At 35.5% G+C, this 27,889-nt stretch overlaps 1 protein-coding gene and 1 pseudogene across 4 annotated transcripts in view; both read right to left on the bottom strand.

Annotated features, from left to right (window-relative positions):
• The window catches only part of C2CD5 (C2 calcium dependent domain containing 5), a 101,068-nt gene that overhangs the window by 58,298 nt on the left and 14,881 nt on the right, over positions 1 to 27,889 (bottom strand). For all 4 annotated transcript variants that reach the window (XM_035028076.1, XM_035028077.1, XM_035028078.1 and 1 more), the window contains exons 4-8: positions 17,398 to 17,569; positions 14,761 to 14,856; positions 11,475 to 11,630; positions 9,814 to 10,012; positions 4,221 to 4,372 (exon numbers count right to left, since the gene is read on the bottom strand). In XM_035028076.1, the coding sequence (XP_034883967.1) occupies positions 4,221 to 4,372; positions 9,814 to 10,012; positions 11,475 to 11,630; positions 14,761 to 14,856; positions 17,398 to 17,569 (775 nt within the window). The remainder of the gene's footprint in view (positions 1 to 4,220; positions 4,373 to 9,813; positions 10,013 to 11,474; positions 11,631 to 14,760; positions 14,857 to 17,397; positions 17,570 to 27,889) is intronic.
• LOC118025579 lies at positions 13,882 to 14,749 on the bottom strand (annotated as a pseudogene).

Genomic DNA, 27,889 nt, shown 5'->3' with positions numbered 1-27,889 from the left:
ACAGCAGGGGACAGGTGAGAAGCCAGTGCTCTCTGGTGCTACGGGCCCTACAGGTTAGAGTTAACAGTTCAGTCCCACCCTTTCAAAACGGAAGATACACACAGTCAGATTTACTGCAATGACTTAAAAAAGGAACTAATTTACTTTTACATTTTTAGCTGTTCTTGGATAAGGAAACAAAGGTTAGCATGTGTATAGTCCCATTCTGTTCTTTAAAAATAAAAAAGGAACATATTTTTCTTGTAGTAACCTAAATATGTTTTTTAGAGACTATACAATACTAAACACTGAAATGAAACTAAGATCTTTATATGAAGCATATTGAAAGCCATAAAATAAAATGTAATTGTAGAGATAAATAAAACATCAGAAAATACAGCAGAATAACTTGAAAATTAATGCAATGGACAGAAAAAAAAATGGATAAAGAAAGAATACCACCAAAATGAGACTTAAACTGATTCAAACAGAATAATTTACTAATGTAACCATATGGCTTAGCAACATGATGGTGCAGGTCTGATACGAATGGAGTTGGTGTGAAGGGAAAGAAAGTAAGGCATCTAAAACAGAAACTCTAGTAATGAGAACCCAACAATCACTGGAAATATGCAGATCTATGTCCTCAGACATATAATTTTTTAATAAATAAAATAATTTCAGCAGAATATTCATAATTATCCATCAAGTAATCTTCAACCATGTCCTCACGATCATAATTATTTAATTCTGTGCACCAGTAAGAAAAACAAGAAGTACGCCCTGTGTAAGACACCCAACACTTCTTTATAGTATGAAATAATTACTTGTTTTCAAAGGTGATTTAAAATAAAGGGATTAAAAAGCTGACATAATGTGATCCTACCAGAAGCAGCCAGGAACAGCTCTTCACTGAAAGAAACACTTTTCCTCAGAACTGGGCTGACAGGGCTAGAATGATGAGGGGGAAGGCTAGATTCCGAGAGGAGGAGACAGGACTTTTTAAGATGAAGGGAACCACAAGAGAGAGAGGGGGAGCTGGGACACAGGTAAATCCTAGGCCCCTGTGAGTAAGGTGCTGTGGAGGAAAGTAGCAGAGAAAAGATGCAGATTCAGAAGATGACCAGAAAATGCAGAATAAGGAAAGCAATGATGATGCAAAACATAACAGTAAAAATGGAATTTAAAATGCTACATAAATTACACTAAGCATATGAAGTCATTAGCAAGACCCTCTACCCAACACAATATAAATTAAAGGAACAGTCTAAAACCTAGCAAAACCTTTATAAACTTTGCATTTATTAAAATTTTTTAAATCACTAACATGGGATTTTATGCCATTCTAATCACTTGGAGCTGATTTCTCAAAAACACTTAAATTACCTGCCTTTTTTTGCTTAAGAACGTATAAAGTTAAAATGTAAATTTTATAAATTTTTAAAGCCAGAAACTTATTGCCTCAAATATAAACATTATTTAAAGTGGCAAAGTACAGTTCTTCAAACGTTACTAAAACATATCACTTATGAGTATTTTAACTGTATACCCATAAAAAAACAGCACCATATTAAACAGTTGCCATCATTAATTTGAAATAAATACTAACTTCTTTCTGTTCATCTTTGAGATGTATATTACTACTTTTCTTTTTCCTCTAAAATTTTAAATATTCAGGTTTGATCATAACACTGTTCACATTTACAAAGATCTGAGTATGTAAGGGGCAAGTACTCTCAAATCACAAAAATTATACATGGTTAAAAGCTTTCTTTTTTTTTTTTAAAGCAAAAATTAGCTTGAGTCAGGTGTCAAATCAATACCCTAAAACTAGCATTCTAAAATTCCACTCCTACTAGTTGAGTACTTGGAAAAAAATATGAAAATGAAACCTTGTAAAATGTCAAAAATTAGAATCTACAGAAATGAATCAGTATGAATTTTTTAAATGAGACCTATCTAAAAAAAAGACAATAGCTTTAACTACAAATAGAAACCCAACTTTCTCAGTCTAAAGCTTTATTAACTTTATTCTATTTTTGGTTCCCCAGTTTACATATAATCAATCAATCATAATCAGCTTATCCCCGCTATTTCTCAAGAGACTGATTTGGTATATAGGTAAATTTGAAAGCAGAGAATTATGAAATACACACTCAGTTATAGTTTTAGAAATTTTAAAACAATCATAATTTTGCCATTTCAGATCTCTTCTGGAATGGTCCTCAGGAATATTTAAAGATATTTAGGGATTCATGATAAGCGAAAATACTGTTAATGTTCTATAAATATGCTATTAAAGATAGTGAGTAGCATATGATAGTAGAAAAACAAAATTATCTAAAGGCATCTGATAAATACAGAAATACATGAGAATAGTAACTTATAAATGAATGTTTAAAAACTAAAATTTTGGAACTAGAACATAAAATGCAAAACTGTTTTAATTGATAATATAATTGACTGCCTACAAGAAAGCTAAGGGAAGACAAATCTGATTCAGTTAACTTATTACTTGACAATCTTTTTTTAGACTTGGCCTTTTTGGTGAATTAAAGAAAAGAAAACAGAAAGACCAAGAAAAGACTTCCAAAAATTTGTCTGTGGTTATGGCAAAGAATAAAATAAAGATAAAAATATCGAAAAGCAGCCTGGAATACACAAATAACCAGTGGTCAAAGCCTGAAAAAATATTTTTAAGAAAACTCATTCTTCAAATACTATCCTAAGTCTTTCTTGTTTTGTTAGGCATGAATTTGAAGGCCAGAATCTCATTCTTTATTAAAAAAAAAAACAACACTTCACTACCATTTGAATGGTTCAGTTTTTATGGCATAAATATGGTTAAGATGCCACATTCCGTGTATCAATTACTATCAAATATCTCATGATTTGGAGTGCCTGGATGGCTTAGTTGGTTGAGTGTCCAAGTCTTGATTTCGGCTCAGGACATGATCTTACAGTCATGGGATTGGCCCTACATGGGGCTCCTTGCTCAGCGGGGAGTCTGCTTGGGATTCTCTCTTTGCTCTCCCTGCAGCCCCATCCCCGCGAGCATGTGCACATGCTCACTCGCTCACTCTCTCTAAAATAAATACATCTTTTAAAAAAAATCTCATGATTTTAGATGTTACTCATATTATGTATATGTAAATAAAGAATAAAGCTATTCTTTTCAAATAATTAGGTATTCATAATTATCTTCCTCACATTTTGTGACTGCATTTATAAAAATAGATACTAAATCTACAGGCTTTCTTTTTAATGCCCTTTCTTTACTTTAGAATTAGCACTGGTTTTCAAATTAGATTTCTTTTCATTGTTTTCATAAAATCTGGGATCATTTTATAAATTTCTTGCTAACACACAAAAGGTTATTAAAGATGATAAAAATGAACAGGAACAATGCAAAATGTTTTCATCAATCTGGAGAGAAAACTGCCAGAAAAAAACAATATTTACAAAAATTGCTAACTACTAACTTTTTAACTTTTTACATTTCACTTTTCTTAATGGTTTGAATAAGTTAATTCTACTTTAAGAAGTAATGAAATAATTTGACTTTTTAAACAATTTTTATCATAAAACATTCATAAAAACTCACAGAAATTATTCATCAAAATACAAATAGGAGAGGGAAAAATTATAAATTGCATACATTGAGAAATATGTAAGAATAAGTAAAGCAAAAATGCTATTTTCTAACCTAGAGAGCAAGACTAGCAAAACCAAACATTTTAAATAGCAAGAAGTTAATAAATAGATATATGTACTCCAATATAACCATTTCAATTGTTCTAAAAATTTTTTCATAATAAAATCTTAGAATTAAATTCAGAAATAGACAGAAAAATGAAATCGAAAATGTTTCTACTGCATGAGGAATTGGATTGCAAGCTACTAATGTTACTTTCTTTTCAAAAGCTTTAAGATGTTATTCCTCATAATATGAGCATGAAATGAAAAATGTCTACATGCAAAAATAAATTCTGGACTTCATATCTACACTATGATTAAATCAACATATGCAGATCTTTGAACAAGATCATTTCTGAGCTATACGAAATTTTCATATTTTAATGATAGTAACTGAAAATGATCAGTATTCACATAATCTTTTAACTTAAATGCCAAAAACAGGAGGAAAGCCTTGGATGGAAAGCTAATAAAGAACAGAAACAAATTTGAAAAAAAAAAAAAAGAAAGAAAGAAAAAGAAAAAGGTGGGTGGAAGCGCCTTACCAGTTTTGGGTGTCAAACTCAAATCTGTGTCAGAAGAAGAGGACTGTCGACTGTAGGACTTGGAAGGTGAAAAGGAATAAGTTTGGTTTTTCAGAGGGGTTGAGGGTCCTGATGAGTGAGTATTGGGATTGGGATCTTCATTGAAGGGAATCCTGCCAGAAGAAGGTGGAGAAATATTAAGCAATCATGTGCCAAAGGACCTGACGGAAGGCAGCATGATCCAAACACCAGGAAAGTATTGGGCAGGGCCAGCAGTCATTTCTTAAGTGTGGAGCTGGGTATGAGGCTAAAGACAACCAATTGCTGTTCAACCATTCATCATTCTCCAGATAAATAATTATCTGCACTTAAACAGTTAATAAGCCAAGTAAAAAAGCAAAGAAGCATGAAATGACAGACTAAGGGGGTAAAAAATATTAAAAGGAAAAATAAAATAAATACATGACTGAAAATACTTCCAAATAAACAATGCTTTTTTAAGTTACAAAAGAAAAAATGATGCTGCAAATGGTGTGTGCAAATATTCACAATAGTTTTTATATTTGCACACACAGATATCTTCAAAAGAAAAATGTTTCCTTATCCTATAGCATCAAGAGTGCCACAGCTAAAAACACAGCAGAGAGAAAAATGAATATAGCTACACAGAACCATTGCATTTTATGCAGAAGAGTTGCTTACCTGTTTTCCAATAGCTCTCTTCCATAGAATAAACTGGACCCTACTATGTAAAAGGTTTTGTACATAATAAAATAAGCAAATCAGAAGCTTTGACAGCTATTTCGTTTAGAATCCAATCATCAGTTTTATTTCTAACCAAAAGCAGAAATAATGGTGAATAAAACACATACTGGAGGATACTCCTAAAAACTTACAGGATGCATACATAAGATAGGGGTCTTACAGGATCTATGGAAGAGACTTTGGAAGCTAGAAGAACACTTTCACTTCAAAGTAGTTAGAGCCTCTGTGGAGGCTATATACTGGATTTCTTCACTGCAGCTGGACTTCAAGTAAGAAAAGGAGGAAGCAAAGACTTGTGGTACCTGCCTACACTACACCACCTGCCTGCCTGCTCTTTGCAGCCACTCTGCCTGTGGCCTGCCTTCCCCAACTCTTGAGTCTGAGCAGTCTCGTACCAGTATAGATGAGAGTGGGAACAGACACAGAGAAGTTCTGAGTAAGTCGTGAGCCAGTAGCAGTGTGAATTGGGCTGTTGTGAGTCGAGCGGCATCCATGGCTTGGAGGATGAACCAGCGGAGACCTGAGGGAATTTGTAGTCAAAGTGGAAGAAAAGAAAACAATACATACAACAGAGAGCAAAGTTATGTTAAAATAATTTCAAAGGAGCTTTAGTTAGGGGAGAGGAATTTTTAATCCCCAACATGCAAAAAACAAATTGAAATTTAAAAAGAATAGCTAAATACTAACTTGTTAGGATACAGTTATAGTTTTAAGGGATCAGATTAATAATTAGGACTGTGAATAAGAAAAACAGCAAGCAGAAATAGTAGCATTAAATAAGAAAAAAACTAAGATTTGGATTCTGAGTTGCTTTAAAATATCTGTTATTATTTTGATCACCATAAAGCTTTACTACACAGGGACAAAACACCAATAAAAGTGAAAAGTCAAATATAAAGTTCTTATGTTACTTCTGAAACTGAATTCATGTAATTAATTATAATTTTCTATTTTTTTAAATTATATTTTCTATAAAGAAACTTTAACAGAGCTGTTTCTATAATCGCAAGATAGTGGTACTAAACAATATGAAAAATGATGGCATAAAGAAAAATGAATAAACTGAATGGATATAAGCAAATATAAAATTCCAGTATTTCAGCACTCCAAGTATACTGCTTTCCAGATTATACTGGAAACAAAACAAAGCAAGGGGACACTGCTTTTCAAAACACATTAATAAAACAATGTAGATAATTTTTGTCTAGCTCTCAAACAGAATATATTATTTAAATTTAAACAGAACCTACTAGGGGCCCCTGGGTGGCTCAGACGTTAGGTGTCTGCCTTCGGCTCAAGTCATGATCCCAGGGTCCTGGGATCGAGTCCCGCATCGGGCTCCCTGCTCAGCCAGAAGCCTGCTTCTCCCTCTCCCACTCCCCCTGCTTGTGTTCCCTCTCTAGCTGTCTCTCTCTCTGTGTCAAATAAATAAATAAAATCTTTAAAAATAAATAAATAAATAAACAGAACCTATTAAACTACATTCTGAATTGAAATTTTATATCAACTGACATCCTGCAATAGATCATATCTATATATATGTATGTATAGATATATTTACATCATAATGAGCGAAAAAGAATCAATCATACATAGGTGAATACACTCTGAAAAACTATCATATCTTCATTTTTTAGAATTCAAATTAAAAGCAGATCAAGAGGTCAACTTTTCCTGGCCTCTTCTTTTCTACTGGCCAGCAATCACAATTTGTCAAGGTTCAAACATGAGCTATCATTAACTGGCAATAATGGTCTTTCACAGAATCTACAGACTATTTTCTGAAAATATCACTGGTTTTACAATAGGACAATGTTACTGTTTTTGTTGCTAGTTTAAAATAAAAATGTGTTTAATACAACTGATAAAAATCAAACATCTCATTGGTGACCTATCTGTATACAAACAACTGAGTGAGGTTTTTTGTTTTTTTCTTTCTCTGTTGAAGGGACTAATGAAGTTAAAAATTCTAAGAATCAGTGCTGTACAGAGGAGAAATTACAGTTAACGTCTCTTGAATGGTACTTTTTTTTTTTTTTAAGTAGAGAAGCAGTAGAGCATTTGTACCATCAAGATATTTCAGCAAGGAAATATCAAAGAGATTTATATCATTGTATCATTCATTACACTAAATATCTGAAAGGGGAAAAAAACAATGGAGTAAAACACACCATTAATACAGGTAAAATAAAATAAATAAAATAAAATGAACATTGGAAAAGGTTCAAATTATGACATCTAGTTAAATCCAAATACAATGGAGGGGGTATAGCTCAGTGGTAGAGCATTTGACTGCAAATACAATGGAGCATCACCATATGTATTCTTGGAGTTCTAATTCTTATCAGTCTCCCTGCATGAAAGATTATCTTGCAATAATTCCCCAGTGACATTTCTAATACTAAATCCATTCAGACAGGAACATAATCCAAACTACCTTTTATCAACTCCTGTCTAGAATCAATGTTATAACATCAAAATAATTATAATCAGTTGAATCATAAAACAATTTAAACTAGCACCCAGAGGCACCTGGGTGGCTCAGTCGTTAAGTGTCTGCCTTCAGCTCGGGTCGTGATCCCAGAGTCCTGGGATCGAGCCCCGCATCTGGGTCCCCGCTCCGCAGGGAGCCTGCTTCTCCCTCTCCCACTCCCCCTGCTTGTGTTCCCCCTCTTGCTATGTCTCTGTCAAATAAATAAAATCTTTAAAAAAAATAATAAACTAGCACCCAAAATTGATTCATTATCAAAAATACAAAGAAGCTGGCTGAAATAAAGCAGCCTGAGTACTGAGTTTGTTTGTTAACAGCATGACTAAGGTAGTAAGATGACTTTCAGAAAACCTTAATGAAGCAACTTAAATTCTTCATGATGTGAATATTTGACAACTTAGGGCAGATAGGCTACAACAAATTTAGAAAAGGAGAACACTTACACAATCCCAGAAGATTTACATTAATGGAACTATTCCTAAATGTAGGCAAAATATATTCCACTACTATCAATATATCATTTTAAGACACCAACAGACAATATAATATTCTCTTTCTACTAAATAATTTAGTGAAAAGAGGAAAACTTCAGACATCACAGCTGCAAAAGCCAGGCCCCTTCAGGCAACTTAGGTAAAGCTGGAGGACGGCAAGAGAAGGAGGGACCCAAGTCTTTACTTAAATTTGGTGTGGAAAAAGAAAATAAAAACTGAATCCCTCAAAAAGTTACACCTGCAATCTGACTTTACCTGTGGCAGCAGACAATTCATATCTTGTTAAAACATATCTTAAATGGAATATAAAGCAAATTCACTCTTCAATTTATTTAAAACAAGTTATTTCACTTGTCAAGGTATTTCCCAATAAAATCAGGCAATATATATAATACTGTGCTCCCTCTTGTGACTAAAATTTAATCTACACAACTAAAGGCCAACAGAAAGGAAATAATTAGACAAAAAGAACAAGCTTAAGAGGAAAATCTCATCTTTAAAAATATTGTTAAAAAAAAAGTTGAATCACCATATTGTACATGTGAAACTAACAGAACACTATATTAATTATACTGGAATTAAATTTTTTTTTTAAAAAAGGATCATGATTGTTTTCTAGTCAACCTCTCTTGACTATTGTTAATCTGGGAAGCATTTCAGGTTTTCTGACTACAGAATTCTGACTCCCTGATGATACAGGGCAGGGGTGAGCAAACTATACCCTACAGGTCAAATCCATCCTGCATCTGTTTTGTAAATAATCAAGTGTTATTGGAACACAGCCACACTCACTTATTTGTACACTGTCAATGGCTGTTTTCATGCTACAATGGCAAAGCTGAGTAGTTATTAGCAAAGACTAAATTATTATTTACCTGTATCTTCTGGTCATTTACAAAAAAATTTGTTGACCCTTGATCTAAAAGAATCTCTAAATCAGTGGGTCTCAATGGAAGTACTACTGACACTTACGCTGGAACAAGTCTTCATTGTACAGAGTTGTCCTTTGCTGTATACAACAATCAGCATTTATAGTCCCCAACCAGTATCTTCCTCACCCCAATCATTATGACAGAAAATTTTCATTTTAAACCTTCCTTATAGACAGCACCACCCCACCACGTTGAGAATCTTCTGCCTTAGACAAAAATGATAACACAAAAGCCAAATCCAGTCAACCAAAGTGTTTTGTTGAATCACACTCAGTTTTTTAAAAAATGTATGAGCCTAAATTCCTTTAGATCAGGATCAGCAAACTCCTTTTTCTGGTAAACAAAGATAGAAACTATATGGCTAGAGCATGGAATATTTACTATCCAGCCTTTTACAGAAAAAGTTTGCCAACATTTGCTTTACACAGTCCTCAATACTCCCTATTTAATTATACTGAATTATTTTATTTATATAAATGGTCTGGCCTCTGTAGACGTTTGCATGAGACCCCAGCACAGGTCAACCTTTCCTGCTATACTTTTCCTTTCTATACTATGTTGCTAATAATAAGCATAATTGGATTATCAGGTATAATAATGGGTTTTAAGCATTCCCCAAAGAATAAGTAAAAATTCCATAAATACCCATTTTACGCTTTAAATATATAGTGCCTAAAGATCTGAAATAAGTTTAGTTTACATTACTAACTTGAATTTCATATTAAGACAGTATAAATATTAGGAATCGCTAAATAGATTACAGCTTCAGATTTTCAGTCATCTCTGATAGTAAAAATTACCATAAGAAAAAAAAAATCACCATAGCAAAAAATGTATGTTAAACAAATCCACTAGAATATTTCAAATCAAATGAAAACATATAGGTAAAAGATAAAAAGCTCCATAAGAATGACTCATTGATTCATACTTACTCCTTCATTTCTTTGGATGGGGAATTACATGCAGGAAGGAATGCTGCTGGGCTACTTAGTTTATCCAGTGTACACGCTGTTCCTATGGCTCGTACCACTAACCCAGATTCGCCTTCCAGATCAAAACACTGTAAGTACCCAACAACTGCATTTCCTCTCATTTCAAGCACTTTCAAGCCAATCTTCCTCTGCAGTTCACCTACAAAAAAAAGGAAGAAAACTCATTCTGCTTCAGGTCTTCACATTACATAATATAAAGTTGGATATAGTAGCAATAAAAAAAAAGTCAAAAAATCACAGATTTTTAAAACTTGAAAAGAACCTAAAAGATTATCTGCTCCAGTCTCCTAATTTCAGGGAGGTAAGACATTACTAGTTGCATTTTACAGATGTGGCAAATTAAGATTCACTCATTCATGCATTCATTTACCAAATAATTTTTGGTTGTTTACTATGTGCCTGGCATTCTTCCTTTCTTCTAAGTGCTAGAAATACAGAGGTGAACAAAAAAGATATATTATTTAATATATTAAATATAACATTTTATATTATATTAAGTATAAATATATTTATACTGATTTATAAATATTAAAATGTAATTGATATATTAATATAAATGTATTTATATTTTATAGTTAAAAGCATAAATTTATTATACATAAGTATAACATATTTATATTTATTAAATATAACATTTATACTTATTTATTGTCTGATATACATATGTGAGTATATATACATATATATGCACACACATATATACATATAAAATTTAAAATGATAAACAAGTTCTTCAAAGAAAAATAAAGAAAAGTAATGGGGTAAGAATGGCAGGGAGAAGTACAGGGAGCTAAAACAAGTTGTCAGAGAAGGACTATGAAAAGGCAACAAAAGGGGCACCTAGGTGGCTCAGTCGTTAAGCGTCTGCTTTCAGGTCAGGTCATGGTCCCAGGGTCCTCGGATCGAGCCCCACATCGGGCTCCCTGCTCAGCGGGAAGCCTGCTTCTCCCTCTCCCACTCCCCCCTGCTTTTGTTCCCTCTCTTGCTATGTCTCTGTCCAATAAATAAAAAAAATCTTAAAAAAAAAAAAAGAGGGACGCCTGGGTGGCTCAGTTGGTTAAGCGACTGCCTTCGGCTCAGGTCATGATCCTGGAGTCCCGGGATCGAGTCCCGCATCGGGCTCCCTGCTCAGCAGGGAGTCTGCTTCTCCTTCTGTCTCTCCCCCTCTCATGCTCTCTATCACTATCTTTCTCAATAAATAAATAAAAATCTTTATTAAAAAAAATAAAAAAAGAAAAAAAAAGAAAAGGCAACAAAAAACAATAGAGAGATTACCTAAGCTTTGACTACAAATAAATGCTAAAGGAAGGAAAACTAGAACCCAGTTTCCTACTTCCTTGCTCAGGGTTCTTTCCACTATGCCACTTCATGAGCACAAATTCTTTCTACTACCTAGTTAAGAAGGAAGTATAAGCTTCTGGTTCAGATTTCCTCTTATAAGATGGCAACGTGTGTATGTTCAGGAAGATGGGGCCAGGGTAGAGAATCAATCATATATAATTCATAGCCTTCACTGTAAAATTTCAGGTAGCATGTCAAAAGGAAGTGAAAAATGTAACAGTGTTAAGTAAATCAGTAATGAAGTTATTTTTTTTAAATACCTGACATTAAAGAAATGAGTCTCTGTCTGGCCTCATTTGATGCCCTTGGTGTACGAATTCGATCAATCCACTGATATTCTGGGTCTTCATTGACCACAAGCTCTTCTACAAAACCATGAATTATTACAGCTCTATAGCACTTTGGAATAGATGTTGCTGTTAAAAGAAATTGTCTATTATGCTTTTATTTATCACAAGGTTAAATTCAATTTTTAAAAAATGTACAATTAAGTTCTTACCTTTTGGATACATAATACAAGAAGACTTTTTACTGTGCTAATTTCAATGTAATTATAATAGTCATACTTCCAATCAGTCTTCTAAATTCCATATTATTCTTAGAAATAATCATTTTCTTTAATGAGACCTCGTTTTTCTCATAATAAACATAGTAGATAGAAATTGTATTTTTATAATTTGGAAAACAGCCACAGACAATCTTAAATAGCATTCAATACAAAGTTTAAAAAAAAATCAGAATCAATGTCAGCTAGGTAATCATTATAAAAATAGGTACAAAGTGGGTAATAAATACAAAAAACTTTATTCAAAGCCCTTTGAAAAAGTTCTTTTGTACAACATATAGTGCAGTCTTAAAAATCAAACCATTACCTTTCTGACATAATCTGAGGAGTCATATAGCCCTGCAATTTCCAATAACCCATGGCCATATGGCCAACTGGTTCAGTAGTCACTATACTATTTAACAAACTCATTTAATATAAATAACACCAAATGTCATTAGATTTAAAATAAGATCTAGTTGGGGGTGCCTGGTTGGCTCAGTTGGTTAGGCGACTGCCTTCAGCTCAGGTCATGATCTCAGAGTCCTGGGATCGAGCCCCATGTCGGGCTCCCTGCTCGGCGGGAAGCCTGCTTCTCCCTCTTCCACTCCCCCTGCTTGTGTTACCTCTCTCGCTGTCTCTCTCTGTCAATTAAATAAATAAAATCTTAAAAAAAAAAAAATAAGATCTAGTCGGATTCAAAAAGGGGATAACCTATAGAAAAACAAACAAAACAACAAAAAAACAAAACAAAACAAAAACAAAACAAAGGGAGAATCTAAGAACATCCACACCAAATTAGTCTCTAAGACATCCATGCCTTAAAGCTAACTCAACTACTTAGGAGTTTTCAACCCTATTAATCCAGGCTGGCTATGATTGCCTACATCTGCCCAATGCCAGCCCATATTTCATGGCACTTGAGGGACTGTACCTGTAGATACCTATTTAAGTTTGGATAGCATCACAGGGTTTGGCTATAGTGCTCTGCTCCTATCTTAACAACATCTACTAAATTACCACTGAAGGAGAGTCTGACTGGCTCAGTCAGTGGAGCATACGACTCTTGGATCTCAGGACTGTGGGTTCGACCCCCATGTTAGATTAGAGATTACTTAAAAATAAAATCTTTAAAAATAAATAAAGGTAAAAAAATAAAATATCAGTGGATTTTTCTTTTTTGACAGTTATACAAAGTTCAATATAGTCTTATCTTTCACATATTCACAAGGCAACTTGTTCTAATTTATAGAAGAAAAATTTAATAGGCAATAAAATATTCATTGCTGTGAAATAAGATAAATATGTGAAAATTATTTTAGAGCTTGTTTTTCACGGAGATTGACCTACCGGTAGAAGAGGAAAACCTGCAGGGTACCTGGATGGTCCCTTCAGTTAAGGGTCCAACTCTTGGTTTCTGCTCAGGTCATGACCTCAAGGGTGCTGGGACCAAGCCCCACATCAGGCTCCTTGCTTAGTGGGGAGTCTGCTTGAAGATTCTCTCCCTCTGCCCCTCCCCCCATGTGCATGTTCTCCCTCTCTCTCTCAAATAAATAAATAAATCTTTAAAAAAAAAAAAAAAGAAGAAGAAGGGCGCCTGAGTGGCTCAGTCGTTGAGCATCTGCATTCGGCTCAGGTCATGATCTCAGGGTCCTGGGATCAAGCGTCGCATTGGGCTCCCTGCTTGGCGGGAAGCCTGCTCCTCCCTCTCCCACTCCCCCTGCTTGTGTTCCCTCTCTTGCAGTGTCTCTCTCTGTCAAATAAATAAATAAAATCTTATAAAAAAAAAAAGGAGTAAAACCTGCATTAGATGAGTGCTGCAAGGTTTTCTGTAAGTTGATGTCTGATAATAATGCTTTTTAAGGCCACTGGAGACTTCTGCAAAATACACATGTCCACCCACCACAAATAGCTCCGTATCTGTATTACCTAATTTTAGATGGTCCATTTGAATTTGAATCTGAATTTGTCTGATTTGAATTTGAATTAAGTCTGATTATATCATACATGTAGTCATCGAATTTGTTTTCCCAAATGTAGATATTAGAGAGAGTGGGATTTGTTTTCATTGATTACGAAAGTACAAGCCCATCTCCCCCTATGTTGTTGCTGACTACTGACAACTAGCTGACATCAAGTTAGCATAGGCTACTGTTCAGATACGGTGCATCACCTAACTGTTTTATAATATCATGCTTACACATGAGCAATGCAACAAGACAGTGATTTTCTTTCAGCATGTGGCCTAGATGAACTGTGGACGCCTCCTATTCACCATACAGCATAGGTAGGTTTGGGTATATTCCCTTAGTTGTTTGGTTTTCAGTTAGGACTGTAGCAAATGCTATCACATTTTGCATTTCTAGACCACAGTCATTCCGATCTCATTTCTCTAAGGATGAATTAATCTGTAGCATTCCTGCAAAACACATTCCACCTTCATTTTCAAACTTGTTTCCAGTCATTCTCAGGTATTTCAGAGTTGTATTGTTATGTAGTGCTTTTACAATCAATTCTCCACCTTTGGGCCCAATATTACTAACATAAGATTTAAGTAAACAAGATTAAGTTGTTTCATTAATACATGGATTCTTCTTTAAAATTTGGGAAAAAATCCAAAATCTTCACCAGTCACTCTTTCTACCAGCAATAAGCAAATAAGTTACCAGCAATGTTTAATGTGATTCCTTCCAGAGTCTGCAGTAGGGGCGAGAGTGCAAGGCAGAGTAGGGTCATGATAACCATGTATACCTCACGCCCCAACGGACTATTCTAACAAAAATTTCTAAGAACTTGTAAAAAATTAGATTTCATTTACTTTAAAATCAGATAAATAGTCCCCAGAGCTACGGTAATTGTTTCTGAAAAATTGACAATTTTCTCTTTGGCATTAAAACCAAAGTATGATAGATTTTCCATTAGCTTTCTGAAATATTAATTTGATTCCCTATATTTAACGATTAAATTTCCTGTTAAATGAGAAATAAAATGCATTTACTTACTGCAAAAGAATTTGACTCCACATGATGACTGCCTAAATCGATTTAAATCATTGAAGAGGTCTACTTTGACAACTACATTGATTTCCCCACGGATACCTAAAATTTCAAACGGAAAATCAAGTTTTTACCCTTAACAAAATAAAGCACAATTAAATAATCCAGCAAATGAATGCCAACTGATGATTTTAAAATATCGTATCAATCATAATAGCAGTGCTAACTTTGTTTCCTAATTATTTTTACTCTAAGTAGTTTATTACATTTTCTGAAGTATACATATATATTAGAGAATGAATAAGTCTACTTATTTGAATCAAAACTAACTGCAAAGGAGCCACATTTGAATTGATGACAACAATGATGATGACGGTAACATCTGAGCACAGATAATGTTCTAAATGCCTTACGTGTAGTATCTCATAGCTCTCACACCAACCCAGTAAGGTAATTTCTGTAGTATTATCATCCTCATGTTACAGAGGAAAACATTAAAGTTTAATGAAAGTTAAATAATTTGCATAGTGTCAATAACTAGTTAAGTAGTACAGCCAGGATTAGAAGTCAGATCTTAAATGGTCAACAAATGCCAAGAATCTGATTTAACACAAAAGTTTTATTCTTTTTCTTTTTTTAAAGATTTTATTTATTCATTTGACAGAGAGAAAGACACAGCCAGAGAGGGAACACAAGAGAGGGAGAAGCAGGCTTCCTGCTGAGCAGGGAGCCTGATGCGGGGTCCCAGGACCCTAGGATCATGATCTGAGCTGAGACAGACGCTTAACGACTAAGCCACCCAGGCGCCCACACAAAAGTTTTATTCTTTTCAATGAATATATTAAGTTAAAATGAGCTAAGAAATTCCAAAAATTAGGGTTTCTCAGAACATGTCCTAATAAATAAAAATGACCCAGTCTCTATCTCTAACATTTACCAAATATTTTTACTGGACTGTCCTGATTGCATGTCAATCAAATTCAGAGTTACAGAAGGCCTTCTAAGAAGAGTGACTTGCTCATTTACCCATTGAAATAATAAGATTATGTCCTAACAAAGGGTCCATAAACATATTAAACCAACTATAAACAGTATTTAATATAAAATATTTGGAAAATTCATTCCTGCCTACTGCTATTGCCTTTAATCTAAGTCCAGATTATTTCTCCAGTGGCACATTTTATTGGTAATATACTATGGGACTGGATTTTATTTCCTGACTACAAAGATAATATACTTTTGTTGTAGAAAATACAGAAAAAAGCGAAAGAGGAAAAATAGGATTAAAGTCCAGAAATAAAACTATCCAAGAATAAATATTTTATCGGGGTGCCTGGGTGGTTAAGCGTCCAACTCTTGGTTTCAGGTCAAGTCATGATCTCAGGGTCCTGAGATCCAGCCCCGTAGGGCTCTGTGCTCAGCAGGGAGTCTGCTTGAGATTCTCTCCCTCTGCCCCTCCTCACACTCTCTCTCTCTAAAATAAATAAATAAATCTTTTTTTTAAAAAAAGAATAAACATTTTATCATGTATTCTGCCAATTTATCATATGATATCACATATATGCAATTCTTTTCTTTCTAAACAAATATGTAATCATCCTATAATAATGTTTTATAATCTGAATTTTACAAAATTTTACAATTTTACAAATCATACACATTTCCTTATGCCACTCTACTCTAAAAACACGCATTTTGTTCTGGCTGCATAATTCATGGTCTATATATGCTCTAATTTATTTAAGTAAATCTTCTTTTCCAATTTATTTTACCATTGTAAATATTAATAAATAATAATAGAATGTGTCACAATAAATATACTTTTGCATAAATCTCAGTTTATTATTCTTATAATAAACAACTAGCAACAGGATTGCCAGGTCAAAAATGGAAAATAGGCAGAAAGATGCTAGACTATAGAGAGAAACATTTGCCAGTTCCTTATGGGTCCATTTGCCATTCTAAAAAGATGGCATATTTTCAGGCTGGCAGTTCTCAAACTTTCTGATGACATAACCACTTTTACAATCTTAAAAATTATTGAGAACTTCAAGGAGTTTCTGTTTATATGCATCATATATCAATATTTACCATGTTATAATGAAAATTAAAATTGAGAGGGACACCTGGGTGGCTCAGTCGGTTGGGCCTCTGACTTCAGCTCAGGTCATGATACCAGGGTCCTCGGATCAGACTCCCCGCTCAGTGGGGAGTCCGTTTCTCCCTCTCCCTCTGCCCCTCCCCGCTGCTCACTCTCTCTCTCCCTCTCTCTTCCTCTCTCTATAATAAAATCTTTTTAAAAATTTAAAAATTTAAAATTTAAATTAAAATTAAAGCTGAGAATTTTAAAAAATATTTATTACTATAAACATTTTTAACTATATTCTGAAATAACTATATTCTGAAAAACAAAAAAAATAGTAATAAGAATAGCACTTACATTTTTGTAGTTCTCTATAATGTTTAGCTTCATGGAATACAGTTAGATTCTATTTCTGTTCTGCATTCAATGTGTAGTAATATTATATATCATAAAACCTCTAGAAAACTCCACTGTATTTGTAAGATTATTTTTAAATAATGCATTTACTTACTATATTGTACAAATTTAACAGGGATTACTTCAAATTATATACTCCTTACCATGTATAGTATCATAAATTGGAAACCATCCTGAGATGACTGTTGCAGCCTCACTGTAGAGTAAAGGATCAATATCAATGTACACTTTACCAATGGCATCATTTGCACTGTAAGTGTCATGGTCAAGAACTGTGATCTGCAGAGGTTCATCCTGTAAATCTTCATCATCCACCTAAAAGTACACCTTAAAATTAAATCTTTTAATTTTTAAGTCTTCATTACCATAAACATATACATATACCAAATGTAAAAGATCACTTATTTCTAGAAAAAAAACTTACAGATTTATCTCTAAGCACAAAGGTAAAGGAATTAACACACACACACAAGTTATAACCCCTTTTTCTATAAAAGATGCCAAATTTCTAAGGAAAAAAAGTACAGTTCGGGGCACCTGGGTGGCTCAGTTGGTTGGGTGTCCAGCTCTTGACCTTAGCTCAGGTCTTGATCTCAGGGTCATGAGTTCAGGCCGTGTTGGGCCCCATGTTTAATTTCTTTTTCTACATATTATCCTGTGTCAGGCCCATGTTTAATTTCTTTTTCTACATATTATCCTGTATTTTACTAGTCTACTTATAATATCCAGTAAAAATGAGTCCAAACATTATCTACAGGAGAGCAAGGATGCTAATGAGCACCATGATACCATCATTTCTAAAGACAATTTCACAGAATAAAACTATAGGAAAAACTAATATATTATTGGTAAAAAAAAAAAAAAAAAACAAAACTAAAGTTCATGAATTAAGTAAGTGAAATAAATGTTTGTTCTCTCTCCTTTTACTTTCTATCAATTACTTATCACATGCCAAGCACTAGCCTAAAAGAGGGACTACAATGGGGAATGCAGTGAACTAAATGTCTCTGTGCCCTGAAAATCTGTATATGGAAGTCCTAATCCCCAATATGATGGTATTTGGAGATGGAATCTTAGGAAGGTAATTAAGTCAAAAAGGTGGAGTCCTCTCAAATGGGATTGGTATCCTTGCAAGTAAAGACGGGGAGAGACGTTCTCTCTCCCCTCTATGAAAGGACAAGCAAGAAGATCACGATCTACAAGCCAGAAAGAGGGATCTCAGCAAAACAAAACCATGATAGTACCCTATCTCAGAATTCCCAGCATCCAGAAATGTCAGAAATAAAAGGCTATTGTTTAAGTCACCCACTCTACGGTATTCTGTTACAGCAGGCCAAACTGACTAAGGCAAAGAATGAGGCAAAAAAAGATTTTTCCCTTTGGAAGACATGTTCATTATTTCGGAAATGGAATACCATATCTTCTGGATACCATATCATCCTCCAATTTGCCAGTACTCCTCATCAAATGTAGTGGCTAGATGGAACACAATATTACAGATATTTGTAAGGATGGAATATAAAAGGATTATTTCCTGTAACTTAAAAACTATACTTTTTAAATGTAGTCTATGAATGTTTGTCATTACAGCAGATATATCATACTGTTCATTAAGACAGTTTGTGGTTAACTAAAATCTCTGTATTTTCCTTACATATGCTTTGGTCAAGTGATATCTCTGCAAACCTATATACTTTGGTTAATTTTTTAAACTTAATTATTAAATATTATGCCTTTCTCCATTCCATTTAATTCCTTGTTGATTTTAGACTAAGAATCTAACCTCTGAGGATTATTTTAAGAATTAAAGTAGAAGGAATTATTGGCTTTTTTACCTTTATTAATGTTTAACTCTAAATTTTTTTTTGTTGTTTTAATTTTATTATGTTAGTCACCATACATCATTGGTTTTTGATGTGGTGATCCACGATCCATTGTTTTCGTATAACACCCAGTGCTCCATGCAGTACGTGCCCTCCTTAATACCCATCACTGGGCTAACCAATCCCCTCTCCCCCCTCCCCTCTAAAACCCTGTTTGTTTCTCAGAGTCCATAGTCTCTCATCGTTCATCTCTCCCTCCAAATCCCACCCCCATTTTTCCCTTCCTTCTCCTAATGTCCTCCATGCTATTCCTTATGTTCCACAAATAAGTGAAAACATACGATAATTGACTTTCTCTTCTTGACTTATTTCACTTAGCATAATCTCCTCCAGTCCCATCCATGTTGATGTAAAAGTTGGGTATTCATCCTTTCTGAGGGCTGAGTAATATTCCATTGTATATATGGACCACATCTTCTTTATCCATTCATCTATTGAAGGGCATCTCGGCTCTTTCCACAGTTTGGCTATTGCAGACATTGCTGCTATGAACCTTGGGGTGCATATGGCCCTTCTTTTCACTACATCTGTGTCTTTGGGGTAAATACCCCGAAGTGCAATTGCTGGGTCATAGGGTAGCTCTATTTTTAAATTTTTGAGGCACCTCCACACTGTTTTCCAAAGTGGCTGTACCAACTTGCATTCCCACCAACAGTGTAAGAGGGTTCCCCTTTCTCCACAACCTCTCCAGCATCTGTTGTTTCTTTCCCTGTACATTTTTGCCATTCTAACTGGTGTAAGGTGGTATCTCAATGTGGTTTTGATTTGAATTTCCCTGATGGTTAATGATGATGAACATTTTTTCATGTGTCTGTTAGCCATTTGTATGTCTTCTTCAGAGAAGTGTCTTTTCATCTCTTCTGCCCACTTTTTGACTTACTTGTTTTTTGGGTGTTGAGTTTGAGAAGTTCTTTATAGATCTTGGATACCAGCCCTTTATCTGTAGTGTCATTTGCAAATATCTTCTCCCATTCTGTGGGTTGCCTCTTTGTTTTGTTGACTCTTTGTGTGCAGAAGCTTTTTATCTTGATGAAATCCCAAAAGTTCATTTCTGCTTTTGTTTCACTAGCTTTTGGAGATGTATCTTGAAAGAAGTTGCTGTGGGTGATGTCAAAGAGGTTACTGCCTATGTGCTCCTCTAGGATTTTGATGGATTCCTGTCTCACATTGAGGTCTTTCAACCACTTTGAGTTTATCTTTGTGAATGGTGTTAGAGAATGGTCGAGTTTCATTCTTCTGCATATGGCTGTCCAATTTTCCCAACACCATTTATTAAAGAGACTGTCTTTTTTCCATTGCATGTTTTTTCCTGCTTTGTCAAAGATTATTTGACCATAGAGTTGAGGGTCCATATCTGGGTTCTCTATTTTGTTCCATTGCTCTATATGTCTGTTTCTGTGCCAGTACCATGCTGTCTTGGTGATCACAGCTTTGTAATATAGCTTGAAATCGGGCAACGTGATGCCCCCAGCTTTGTTTTTCTTTTTCAACATTTCCTTGGCGATTCAGGGGTCTCTTCTGATTCCATACAAATTTTAGGATTGTTTGTTCCAGCACTTTGAAAAATGTCATTGGAATTTTGATCGGGATGGCATTGAAGGTATAGATTGCTCTGGGTAGCATAGACATTTTAACAATGTTTATTCTTCCGATCCATGAGCATGGAATATTTTTCCATCTTTTTGTGTCTTCTTCAATTTCTTTCATGAGTGTTCTGTAGTTCCTAAAGTATAGATCCTTTACCTCTTTGGTTAGGTTTATTCCGAGGTATCTTATGGTTTTTGGTGCTATTGTAAACGGAATTGTTTCTCTAATTTCTCTTTCTACAGTTGCATTGTTAGTGTATAAGAAAGCAACTGATTTCTGTGTATTGATTTTGTATCCTGCCACATTACTGAATTGCTGGATGAGTTCTAGTAATTTGGGGGTGGAGTCTTTTGGGTTTTCCACATAAAGTATTATGTCGTCTGCGAAAAGAGTTTGACTTCTTCTTTCCCGATTTGAATACTTTTTATTTCTTTTTGTTGTCTGATTGCTGTTGCTAGGACTTCTAATACTATGCTGAACAATAGTGGCGAGAGTGGGCATCCTTACGTGTTCCTGATCTTAAGGGAAAGGCTCTCAGCTTTTCCCCATTGAGGATGATATTCGCTGTGGGTTTTTCATAGATGGATTTTATGAACTTGAGGAATGCTCCCTCTAATCCTATATTCTGAAGAGTTTTAATCAGGAAAGGATGTTGTATTTTGTCAAATGTTTCTTCTGCATCAATTGAGCGGACCGTATGGTTCTTCTCCCTCCTCTTATTAATGTGTTCTATCACACTGATTGATTTGCGAATGTTGAACCACCCTTGCATCCCAGGGATAAATCCCACTTGGTCGTGGTGGATGATCTTTTTAATGTATTGTTGGATCCTATTAGCTAGGATTTTGTTGAGGATTTTGGAATCCATATTCATCAGGGATATCGGTCTGAAATTCTCCTTTTTGATGGGGTCTGTGCCTGGTTTGGGGATTAAGGTAATGCTGGCCTCATAGAATGAGTTTGGAAGCTTTCCTTCTGTTTCTATTTTTTGAAACAGCTTCAGGAGAATAGGTATTATTTCTTCTTTGAATGTTTGGTAGGATTCCCCAGGGAATCCATCAGGTCCTGGACTCTTGTTTTTTGGAAGGTTTTTGAGCACTGCTTCAATCTCGTTACTGGCTATTGGCCTATTCAGGTTGTCAATTTCTTCCTGTTTCAGTCTTGGCAGCTTATAGGTTTCCAGGAAGGCCTCCATTTCATCCAGATTGCTCAGTTTATTGGCATATAGTTGTTGATAATAATTTCTAATAATTGTTTCTATTTCCTTGGTGTTAGTCGTGATCTCTCCCCTTTCATTCATAATTTTATTTAAAAATTTGGGTCCTTTCTCTTTTCTTCTGGATAAGTCTGGCCAGTGGTTTATCGATCTTATTAATTCTTTCAAAGAACCAACTTCTAGTTTCGTTGATCTGATCTACTGTGTTTCTGGTTTCTAATTCATTGATTTTGGCTCTAATTTAATTATTTCTTTTCTAATGCGTGGCTTAGGCGTCATTTCTTGCTTTTTCTCTAGTTCTTTAAGGTGTAGAGTTAGTTGGTGAATTCAGGATTTTTCTGTTTTTTTGAGTGAGGCTTGGATGGCTATGTATTTCCCCCTTAGGACCGCCTTTGCAGTATCCCATAGGTTTTGGACCAATGTGTTTTCGTTCTCATTGATTTCCATGAATTGTTTAAGTTCTTCTTTGATTTCCTGGTTGACCCAAACATTCCTGAGCAGAGTGGTCTTTAGCTTTCAAGTGTTTGAATTTCTGCCAAATTTTTTCTTGTGATTGAGTTCCAGTTTTAGAGCACTGTGGTCTGAGAATATGCAGGGAATAATCTCAATCTTTTGGTATCGGTTGAGACCTGATTTGTGACCCAGTATGTGGTCTATTCTGGAGAAAGTTCCATGTGCGCTCGAGAAGAATGAGTGTTCTGTTGTTTTAGGGTGGAATGTTCTGTAAATATCTATGAGGTCCATCTGGTCCAGTGTATCATTCAAAGCTCTTGTTTCCTTGTTGATTTTCTGCTTAGATGATCTGTCCACTGCAGAGAGTGGAGTATTGAGGTCTCCTACAATTAACGTATTGTTATCAATATGACTCTTTATTTTGGTTAACAGTTGGCTTATGTAGATGGCTGCTCCCATGTTGGGGGCATAGATATTTACAATTGTTAGATCTTCTTGTTGGATAGACCCTTTAAGAATGATATACTGTCCTTCTGTGTCTCTAATTATAGACTTTAGTTTAAAATCTAATTTGTCTGATGTAAGAATTGCTACCCCAGCTTTCTTTTGAGGTCCGATGGCATGGAAGATGGATCTCCATCCCTTCACTTTCAGTCTGGATGTATCTTTAGGTTCAAAATGAGTCTTGTAGGCAGCATATGGATGGGTCCTGTCTTTTTATCCAATCTGCAACCCTGTGCCGTTTTATGGGAGCATTTAGGCTGTTCACGTTGAGAGTGATTATTGAAAGATATGAATTAATTGTCATCATGTTGCCTGTGAAGATGTTGTTTTATAGATTGTCCCTGTAAATTTCTGTTGTAGATCACTCTTGGGGTCTTTCTCCTTTTATAGAACCCCCCTCTTAATATTTCTTGCAGGGCCGGCTTAGTGTTCACATATTCTTTCAGTTTCTGCTGGTCGTGGAAGCTCTGCATCTCTCCATCCATTCTAAATGAAAGCCTTGCCAGATAAAGTATTCTTGGCTGCATGTTCTTCTCATTTAGTACACTGATTATGTCTTGCCAGCCCTTTCTGGCTTGCCAGGTCTCTGTGGATAGGTCTGACGTTATTCTGATGTTCCTCCCTCTGTACGTAAGGAATCTCTTCCCCCTAACTGCCCTTAAGATGGTTTCCTTGGTTCTACGATTTGCAAGTTTTACTATTACATGCCGGGATGTTGGCCTGTTTTCCTTGATCTTGGGAGGGGTCCTCTCTGCCTTTAGGACACGAATGTTTGTTTCATTCACCAGATTAGGGAAGTTCTCAGCTACGATTTGCCCAAATACATCTTCTAGTCCTCTCTCTCTCTGCACTCCCTCCGGGATTCCAATTATTCTGACATTGAAACACTTCATGGTGTCACTTATTTCTCTGATTCTATTTTCATGGATTCTGAGTTGTTTTTCCCTGGCCTCCTCTTTTCCCTTTTTATCTATTATATTGTCTTCCAGGTCGCTTATTCGTTCTTCTGCCTCAGTTACCCTAGCTGTTAGATTATCTAATTGGATTGGATCTCATTGATAGCATTTTTAAGTTCTGCCAATTCAGCTTTCATTTCTGCCCTTAGAGACTCTATGTTGCCATTAATTGATTTCTCCATTCTAGCCATTGTCTTCACAATTGCTAGTCTGAATTCCATCTCCGACATCTTGGTTATATCTGCATCCATTTGTAAATCTGCAGCATAAGTCATAATCTCTGAGTCTTTTCTATTTTGGGGGCTCCTCCTCCTAGTCATTCTGTTGATGGGTGTTTGAAGGAATGTATAGAGTCCAAATTATTGACCAGAACCCAAGCAAGATGCACCTGTTTTTTTGGGACCTTAGGGTTGCTGGCCCCTTGTTTTCCCAGCCTGTCTTCTGCAGGAGGGGCCTGCCGCGCTGTTACTCAGGCAACCCTGTTGTGCAGAGTTGCCCTGCCCCCCTGTGTCGGGGGATGGGCCCAGCGGGAATCAGTTTTGGGGGCTTTTGTTCTCTGGCAGCTTTCCACGTCTCTTCCGCGAGTCAGAGCAGAAGAGACTGTTTCCAACCCTCTGTCTCAGAGCAGAGAGATCGCCATCTGTTCTTTGGTGAGCTCTCCAGGCCACACCGTCTCCATTTCTGTCTGTGCTGCTATAAACTGCAGCGGCCTGGGTTGTGCACCCCTCCGCAGCACTCCCAGTCCTACCTCCAGCTCAGAGCACGTCTCTGCCCTTTGTGCTTCTAAAACTGCCAGCCGCTCCCAGTTCGCGTGCGCGTGACCCCGCCACTCTGGGTTCCTGCCCCAGGGACTGCCCTAGAGTCCTTTCCCTGCTGCTACCAGTCTGCGAGTCTGTGCCCGTCCCCAGTGCACGAGGCTGTCGCTCACCGGCGGTGTAGGATCCCCACGGCCAGGCACCCTCCCACTGCCGTTTATCCTCTGATATCTGCCCGCAGAATCACAGCTCCCCGCTTTGTACCTCAAAACCAACTGCCTGCCTTATTCTGATTGTAGAGATCCAGATCTTCTTACATCTCAGGTTGGTTTCATGGGTGCTCAGAGTGGTCTGGTAGATATCCAGCTCAATTCCGGGGACCAGATAAAATAGGGTCCCCTACTCCTCCGCCATCTTTCCCCCCTCCCCGGAATTATTGTTGATATCACTGATGTAATAATGTGACTGCATGATTTGTTTTCAAAAAAGGGGATACCTCTCTATAAGAGAGACATAATTAAAAATTTATGGATGAAATTACATAATATTTTGAATTTGCCTTAAAATATTCCTGCCACCCCACCCTCCAAGTAGGGAGTGGTGTTAACAGGTAAAACAAGAACAGCACAACATATAGGTAAAAGTAAAGGTAAATGATGGATAAGTAACCTGCCTACTTTTATGCATATTTGAAAATTTCCACAGTGAAATGTTAAAATAATCATTTTGATTTCCAAGCCATTCTAAATCATATGTCATCAATGGCATTCCATACTATGGCATTACCTATATATTTAGTAAAAGGGAAAGAGTCATAAACTAAGCCATTAACCGCTGCTCCAAAGACATCCCTTCAATTTTTACCTCCATTAATAACATGTTTTGTGTACACTATTTAACCTCCTACACATTTACCTATGAGTACCCTCATCTTCTGTACTGGTGGTACACTAAGGTATTCCTTCCCTGACACTATAGGTCTCCATAGCAACTAAATGACTAGAATTGTTTATGATATATATAGATAGCTAATAATACAAATAATCTAAGAAAAATTCAGGAATTAATTTTAATTAATTTTAATAAAATAATTAAGGATATTTCATAGATTTAATTGAGCCAATATCAAATCATGAAATAATATAAATTAAGACTTTCTCATAAATGTCTTAAGTGTTTAAAAATGTTAGTTTCACAGCAATTTGTCCAGTTAAAAGACTAAATTTCCCACCCTCCTTTGTAACTATTGAGATATAAGCATAAATCATTACATAGAACTAGATAGGATAGGGAAAAATTTCTCAAACAGGGCTTGCTCAGCTGAAAAATATATATTAACTCATCACCACCTCTCCTGCTTTTTCTTCCAGGCCTAGAACACTGATGTGATCACTGGAACTCCAGCTGCTTAACTTGGAGGCTAATGTGACCATGAATATTGGAAGCCACAGGCTACAGATGATGGAGAAGACAAAAGGATCCTAGGTTCCAAATGATTACATGGAGCTTCCAAAGTCTCATTATACTGCCTGGCCCAGTATTTCTTTTATATAAAGAAAACTAAACATCCATTTGTTCATGATATTTGAGAGTTCACAATATATAAACTAATGCTAATTGCAACTGACAAACACGTTTAAAAAAGTATATAATTAATGTTAACTATAAACACAAAGTTTAAGAACATCTGTCACACAAAATACAGTATTATTAGAAGTACCAGCCAAAATAGTAAACTTAGTAAATTTTAAGGGAAATGGCTGGTAACTTTAGTTGCTAAATCTCATTAACATTATAAAAATCCCGGGGCGCCTGGGTGGCTCAGTCGTTAAGCATCTGCCTTCAGCTCAGGTCATGATCCCAGAGTCCTGGGATCAAGCCCCGCATCGGACTCCCCGCTCGGCGGGAGGCCTGCTTTTCCCTCTCCCACTCCCCCTGCTTGTGTTCCCTCTCTCGCTGTCTCACTCTCTGTCAAATAAATAAATAAAATCTTTAAAAAAAAATTACAAAAATCCCTTATTTCAGAAAAATAAGTACAAATATATTATCTTTTAAAGTTACCTAAGCTACCTGAGTACTTTGCAGCTTTAAAAATTCTGCTGCATCAATAAAATGAAATTAATATTCTTAAATATTAATGTCCTACTATCATGAAAATTACTAATAAGATAACCCAACTTAAAAAAAAAAAAGATACCCCAACTTAAAAATGAGCAAGGAAGTTGAACAGTTTTCCAAAGACATACAAATAGCCAATAAACACATGAAAATAGGCTCAACATTACTAGTCAATAGGGAAATGCAAATCAAAACCAATGACCTATCACATCACATCTACATTTTCCACATTAAGCTAATCACCAAGTCCTATGAAGTCTACCTCCATAATGTCATCTCTAAATATCTTTGGGGAGTTAAAATACGAGATGGCAGTTCAAAGTAAAAGAAAGGCAAACGGTCCTTAACCATAAAAAAGCATTATCATGTTCATTCATGACAAAAATGCATATTAAGATTACATTGCAAACATCACTTCACACCTACTAAGATGGCATGATTTTTAAAAAAAAAACAGAAAATAACAAAGCTTGACAAAGATGTGGGAAATCAGAATTTTCTCACACATGCTGGTGGGAATGTATAATGGTGTAGCCACTACGGAAAACAGTATGGCAGTTCCTCAAAAAGCTAAACGTACAATTTATCATATGACCCAGCAATTCCATTTCCGGGCATATACTCAAAAGAACTGAAAACAGGTACTTAAACAGATACTTGTACACTAATGTTTACTGTGGTAGTAGTCACAGTAGCCAAAAAGTGAAAACAACCCAAATGTCCATCAACAGATAAATGGATAAACAGAATGTGATACATACATACACACACACATACACACACACACAGAGGAATATTATTCAGCCATAAAAAGTAAAGAAATTCTGATACATGATACAACATGGATAAACCTTGAAAACATTATGCTAAGTGAAAGCCAGACACAAAAACACAAATATAATGATTCCACTTGTATCTAATATAGGCAAATTCAAGAGACAGGAAGTAGGTTAGATGTTATTAAGGACTAGGAGAAGAGGTGAGGGTTACTGCTGAATGAGTAGTTTCTGTTTGGAGTGATGAAAAAATTTTGGAAATAGTAGCAATGCTTGTACAACATTGTGAAAGTAAGTAATGCAACTGAGTTATACTTAAAATTGGTTAAAATGGCATTTTTTAATATATACTTTTGACTATAATTTTTTTTAAAAATTTAATTTGTA

The sequence above is a fragment of the Mirounga leonina genome, unplaced genomic scaffold (genome assembly GCF_011800145.1).
Source record: "Mirounga leonina isolate KUSES-001 unplaced genomic scaffold, KU_Mleo_1.0 Mir_201, whole genome shotgun sequence".
Taxonomy (NCBI): domain Eukaryota; kingdom Metazoa; phylum Chordata; class Mammalia; order Carnivora; family Phocidae; genus Mirounga; species Mirounga leonina.
Note: the sequence above shows the minus strand (reverse complement) of the source record. Positions and strands in the feature narration are given on the sequence as shown.